General features: G+C 36.0%; 1 protein-coding gene and 1 long non-coding RNA gene across 5 annotated transcripts; one reads left to right on the top strand and one right to left on the bottom strand.

Moving 5' to 3' along the window:
• Positions 1-246: 246 nt before the first annotated feature.
• Positions 247-3,985, bottom strand: LOC113699630 (uncharacterized). 4 transcript variants are annotated; one of them, XR_011815329.1, is made up of 4 exons: positions 3,767-3,953; positions 3,300-3,335; positions 3,134-3,218; positions 247-1,588 (listed from the first exon to the last, which is right to left on the bottom strand). It is a non-coding gene; the product is annotated as an uncharacterized lncRNA (long non-coding RNA). The 4 variants fall into 4 exon arrangements; XR_011815328.1 differs by lacking the exon at positions 3,767-3,953 and adding an exon at positions 3,960-3,985 and having other exon boundaries at positions 3,134-3,335; XR_011815326.1 differs by having other exon boundaries at positions 3,300-3,953.
• A 344-nt stretch (positions 3,986-4,329) lies between these two features.
• Positions 4,330-5,763, top strand: LOC113697482 (putative UPF0481 protein At3g02645). Its single transcript, XM_072053058.1, has one exon. The coding sequence runs from the start codon at positions 4,330-4,332 to the stop codon at positions 5,761-5,763; it is 1,434 nt and encodes a 477-aa protein (XP_071909159.1).
• The last annotated feature ends 486 nt before the right edge of the window (positions 5,764-6,249 follow it).

Here is a 6,249-nt window from a genome sequence, read left to right as displayed (position 1 = left end):
ATGAATGAAACAAAAACTATTTCCTGTATGGATGCAGAAATATAAGAGATTTTGAACTACTAACTAAAAAGAAAAAAAGAGAACTATAACTGTGTAGCAATGCGATTCATTTCCTAGTCAGTGGTTCACAATTTAAAGCCATTCATAAACCTTTGGAGGGTGATTAGAGAGGGTGTGCTTTTGATCCAATCAGTCTAAACCAGTTCATTCTAATATTTCATCTACATCCGCGGTTGTATGTATTCCTTGTATTTTATGTGCTTGCAGGTCAATTTTGCTTCTTCCATTACTGGTAGATGCTCAAATCTCGTTAATAGCAGTGCCGGATATTATTGCTCAAGATTTACAAGGCTCTATCCTCACAATAGACCATCAAATGCAGTCCTTTGAAAGAAGCATAACTCCAGCAATGCCCATCCCTATTTCTCCAATAAATAAAGTTTACAAAAAATAAAAAGCAAAATGCTTCATTTATCTAATTCTTCAGAACCCAACCGACCAAAAAAGGAAGAAACCAAATGCAGATACCTAAAAAGGTCTCAGTTAATCCCTTGTCATGACTAAACAGCTATAACACATGCAATTTAACATTACCAAAAGCCATCATTATGAACATGTTATCTTCCTATTGCCGTAAAGAGAAAAAAAATGAGGAGAAAGAATTTCTACCCAAATAACACTATGTGAGCAACACAGGGTGTTTTTCTTTCATGTTTTTGGGTTGTGAAGTAGGAAAAAAGAAAGGCCCCGAATAGATTTGCCAAACTAACCAGTCTTTGTATACTTAAGTAAAAAAGTATTCACTATTTTTTATAAAAAGCAACCATCAAATATCATATTTACTTCTCTATTAAGACGTACAGGCTTGCAAGACCTCTCAAATACTTAAGATATTTAGTTAGATATTTCATTCTAACTTCATATAGTTTCTGCACTTGAGCATAAAATTTCTAAAAAATTTAAAGCACATTGACAAAAGTCCATTTGGGTCACTATATAAATTGTACCAAAGCATCAAGCAATTTCTCTAGCATGATGAAAATAGTATAAAGCAAAAGGAAAAAGCTAAAACTTTGTCATAAGCAAAACATCATATAATGAACGAGCTATAACTGCAAACTAAGGTAGCACACCTGAGAATTTCTGGCATAGCTCTCTAGAGATTTTTTCAAAGGTGAAAACAACCAATAAAAACATTAGAAATTGACATGATCCGAAGATTATTATACAAATGGAAAAAAAGGAATCAGTGATCAAATCTTTAATTAAATTAAGCAGTTATTATGATAATTTAAAGTAAGGCTCAGGTCTATTGGCAAAAGTCAGGCAGAGATGAGAGTACCGCCATGGCTGCAGACCCAATTGCATTTCAAGGGGAGAATGAAAGCCAAATGCCATCAGGGTTGCCTCGCCAAGATATGGCAATCAATTTAAAACCATAAATACATCTAAAGAAACCAAAATTATATCATCATAGCCCAATTGGAAATAAAATAAATTAGTCTATTTATAGCTTTCATTGCTGTAATACTCCAGCCAGAAAGTTACACCCTTTTCCAAAAAAATTACCATCCATCCCTGTAATAACCTAGCAAGAAACAAAAGGAAACACAAAGAAATAGTCAGATCAAAAGGAAAATTAAGAGCAAATTGCTCATGAATAGACACATTTATGCAAAAAAAAAAAATGAAAGGATAAACCAATATACACCATTCAAGAAATGTCAAACTGAGAAATTCTTGACAACATTAGTTCAGATTACAAAAAAAACTTAAAATTTGAATGGCCCTGCAAATTGTCAAAATCTTAAAGCAAAAAAGTGACTATTGAACTCCCTTTGCACCTCTAAATAAGTCTTTAGAATTACTGACATGAAATTGACTTTCTCACATCTTAGTTATGTTTGTCCTATAGAACCCATCTAAACTTTGGAATTCTAGGTTAAAGAAATGCATCAGAGAATTATTACTGGCCATAAAAATATTAGTACTAACTGCTATACATTCGTACTTATATGAAAATTAATCATGAAAAGTGTAAGAGAAAATGGTAGCATAGACATAAAATGATAGGAAATTTCACTGATGAAGAGCTATGCTTTATCTATCTTATTTTGGTTGCCTAGAGTTCAGAGGTTCAAGATCTTCCAAAAAATTCTGAGAAGACTGTCTCAAATTGGTACTTTCCATTCATAAGGAAAACATTCACAGAGCAACAAGCTTTAAAAAAGTTATGGAAAAAATGATATTCTGTAAAATGAAAAGAAAAAAGAAAGCCATGACCTCTAGTGGTAATGTCTTTCACAACACAATAAGTCTATGATTTGGTAAAACTTATTGAGTTCTTTGTATAATACAATAGCACCAAAAATTTGAAGTGTTTTTCGCAACATGATCATAGTCTGTACAAAGAAAAAAGGGGAAAAAACCTCAAAGCTGTTTCAAAAATAAATACCGTACATATATGAGACAATTCAAACGGTATCCACCATTCAAAAATAATGTATTAGCAGCATGCAAATAATGAAGGACCTAACGCTAAAATTAAAGAACAACCCTATCCAATAGTGACCACCCTTCAATCCAAAAGCCGAAAAAAAAGGAAAAATATAGCATTGTTAACTTGAAAATTTTACTATTCCATGAACTGGTTTTAGAATGATTGAATCTTGATTTGTTCACGCCTTTAATGTAGTGATGTATGTTAATAACATAACAAAAAGTACGGAAAAAAAGATAATTTAAGAAAATGGGATCTGAATGCAAACGAATCCTAACATCTTCTTGTTATTTCAGCTGCAAAAAATTAACTATACCTTTTCAACAAATGAAGAAACTAGAAAGACCAATAGATCATATCAAATTTTTTATTGGCTACAAAGATAGAAACCATTTTAGGGACCAGTAAATCTACTATAATTTGGACTATTCGCAAAATGTTATCCCCATTAGACGATTAGAAGCCAATCTTAGCTTCTCAGAACCAAATCAACAGGAATTTTATTTAAAAAAATTGGAATTTTTGTAAACTAAAATAAATAAATGATGTTCTCGTAAAAGAAAAGGGAAAGGCAAGATCTGAAGAGGTATTGAAAACAAGTATCTAAATTAGTATGGCTCTATCATCACTTACAGTGCTATTAGCTGTTTGTCAAAGAAACCCCAAAAACTAAGAAGGCACCAAATATTTTCTTGTTAAGGATTCAAATACCGAAAACCTGAAAAAAAAAACCAAATATTTTCTTGTTAAGGATTCAAATACCGAAAACCTGGAAAATTACAACCAAAACTTAATTTACCAAAATAAAAACATGAAATCTACAAACTTTTCCCACCTGCAATCACAAAAAAAAAAAGGTCAAGTTCAGATCAGATAAGTAAAAGGAGAAAACAACATGAACAGAAAATTTAATGAAAGAAAAATCTCAAAATGTTCAGATTCAATAGCTAAAAGGATTTCAGATTTGTCTCTATCACTTGCTTATCACATGCATAGATAGAAAAATGGTGAAAAGAAGAAGAGGTTTTTGACCAAAAAAAAATTTAATAAGAGAGAAAAAGAGGAGAGGAAGACGACCAAGCAGATGCAGAAACATCTGAAGGCCTTTTATCTTGCAATGTAAAAAAAAATAAACAACATTAGTTTGCTCAAAAAGCTACAACTAAACTCCTCATCTCGCTCAAAAAAAGGGAAAAAATTAAATAGCTAGATTATTTTTGGCAGAGGAAGAAAGAAGCTCGGAGCAAATTATTTTTTTCTTCTCACCAAGACAGATAGAAGATAAGAAGATGAAGATGATGTTGAAAAAAAAAGATGGAAGAATGAAGAGTGAGATGATGATCATGAAGATGGAAAAGATCAGGGGCGTCTCGGTGATGCTGAAGAGTGAGGGACCATGGACTGAGAGGAGAGGAAAGGACGGTTCAGAATTCTGAAGCATGGAGTAATCAATTCTTACCAAACCCACATGGGTTTCTTTATGAAGCAAAGAAAGGAAAAAGAAAATAAAGGTGCGAAAGTGGGTTGAAGGAAAAGGACAATTACTATTATCATTACTCTCTTTAGTGGGTTGCATGGAAGCAAACACAGTCGGTGGCTCACAAACGCAATTCACAGCCCAATTGCAAGCAGCAGGTCACGTGAACGGCGCATGGAGGACGACAACTTTTCAGCAAATCACCAATTGACATGTCAGCAAAAACACACACCTTCGGACAAGTTCCTAGGCACTTAGTCTACCTTAGGTTGATAAAACTTCCTCTTTAACTAGTGCCGAATTTTGATCTATATATGTTGCTAACAGTAACTTGACAACCAAGAGAGAGAACATGTCATCCAATTTCAGTAGCAATAGTTCCACTTCCAATGGCAGTCATAGGAGCTGGGCTGAACAGACAAAGGATCGGTACCGGCATCCCTATGATATCGGGCCTAGCGTTTTTGAGGTTCCTAAGAGGTTGTCGGACACAAAGCCGGACGCTTATGCTCCTCGGAAAGTCGGCCTAGGACCTTATCATCATCTTCGCCCTGATCTCCAACTGATGACCAACAAAAAGCGAGATACAGTGAAAGATTTGTTGAAAATCGAAGACATTGAGGAATTTATCAGGATAGTCGAGAATTGTCCAATATCTTTTGAAGCAAAGATCCGTTCCTGTTACAGCAGAAGTATTGATCTGGATCGAGAGAGTTTGGCTTGGATTGTCATCATCGACGCCATATTCTTGCTGCATCTCGTTCAAGCCTACTCGGAGAAACGGTCTGATCATTGTTCTTCTTCTACTTCTTCCTCAGATGAATCATTTCTTGGAGATATAGTGATGCTGGAGAACCAAATCCCCACGTTGTTGATGGAGGAAATCCCTAAGGTCCTCCAATACAAGTATCCTGTTCCCCAGGGCAAAGATATTGGAGAAGCATTGTGTCGCTTATGCTACGACATAGCTCCAATTGAAATCGAGTATGACCCGAATTCAGACCTTGATTATGCAATGTTCAAAGCCAGAGGGAATCATATTCTGCAATATGTGTACGATATCTGCTTAGGAGTAGATAGAGAGTTGGAAGAGCTACAAGAGGAGACATACAAGCGGGCTTATGATGGCAAAGTGAAAGCTGCACAGCATATATGGGCAGTCACGCAACATGTTCTGTCTAGGCTAACAGAGACTATTAAGCTGGGGGTAGATGAATTGTTGGCCGTGTTTAAAAGCTCGAAATCTGTGGGTCATCAGGAGCCAGGAAAAGTTGGCTTGATTCTCACGACGGCTGAAAATGCTCGGAAAATTTTAAGTCCTAATACTAGTATTGATCAAGATGAGCTGCAAGGGAACTTACTTCCATCGGTGTCACAACTGCATGACGTTTGTGAAACAACGTTTACTTGCCTTTTGCCGGCATCTGGTATCCAAGGTACTGTATATGATGTCACCGAGAATGTATTCTTCCTCCCAACCTTGAAACTGGGTAAAAATTCAGAGGTGATGTTAAGAAATCTATTGGCATTCGAAGCTTCAGCACCCGATCTTTCGTCAGTATTTCAATATTTTATTTATCTCCTGTCTGGATTGATAAGAGGTGAGAAGGACGTGAAGATTCTAAGGAATGCTCAGATTGTCAAAGGGGAAATGGAAAATGATGAAGTCGTCTGCCTCTTCGCTAACTTGAGGAAATCCATCATCGCTAACGGAGGTGACAAATGTCTACAGCTGATGAATTTGGCAATGCTCTCCGAGAACAATTCAGTAATAACCCTTTTGTGAAGACCTGCATCTGGATAAAGAATCGTATTGTTCCTTTCTTTAATCTCTTGAAGCCACTCGTCCCAGCATTGATCGTGCTGCTGCTTCTCTTCCAATCATTTTGCCAAATCTATGATTGCCGCCGTTTCAGTCTTCCTATTTTGTCAGACGGCAAAATTTTCAGAGATGCCTCATCATTTCTAAGCTTCAACAGTACTGGTAGTCAAGGTCAAGAACTCATGTCAGCCCGAAAAATTCTTCGCTATTCGAGTTAAGAAAAGAGCGGCCAGACGGTTAGTTCGAGCTGGCCAACCGGCCTGCCTGAGGTTTCAGCCGTTCCAAATTCATCTGTCTCTGCAAGTCTGCTGTTCCCTTTACCTTGTCATTTACTGCTGATTATCAATAATAAGCTGTTTCGATTTGCTATTCCAATAATCTTGCATGTCAAGTTCGTTAATCTTTGAAGAAACTCCCAGCACAAATAGTTGTTGCTGGAAAATTCATCCT

The sequence above is a fragment of the Coffea arabica genome, chromosome 1e (assembly GCF_036785885.1).
Source record: "Coffea arabica cultivar ET-39 chromosome 1e, Coffea Arabica ET-39 HiFi, whole genome shotgun sequence".
NCBI classification, from domain to species: Eukaryota; Viridiplantae; Streptophyta; class Magnoliopsida; order Gentianales; family Rubiaceae; genus Coffea; species Coffea arabica.
The sequence above is the reverse complement of the archived record's forward strand: the minus strand, read 5'-3'. Positions and strand labels throughout refer to the sequence as shown.

Coding starts and splice junctions, on each gene's coding strand:
- LOC113697482 (XM_072053058.1), top strand. CDS start 4,330: ATGTCATCCAATTTCAGTAGCAATAGTTCCACTTCCAATGGCAGTCAT.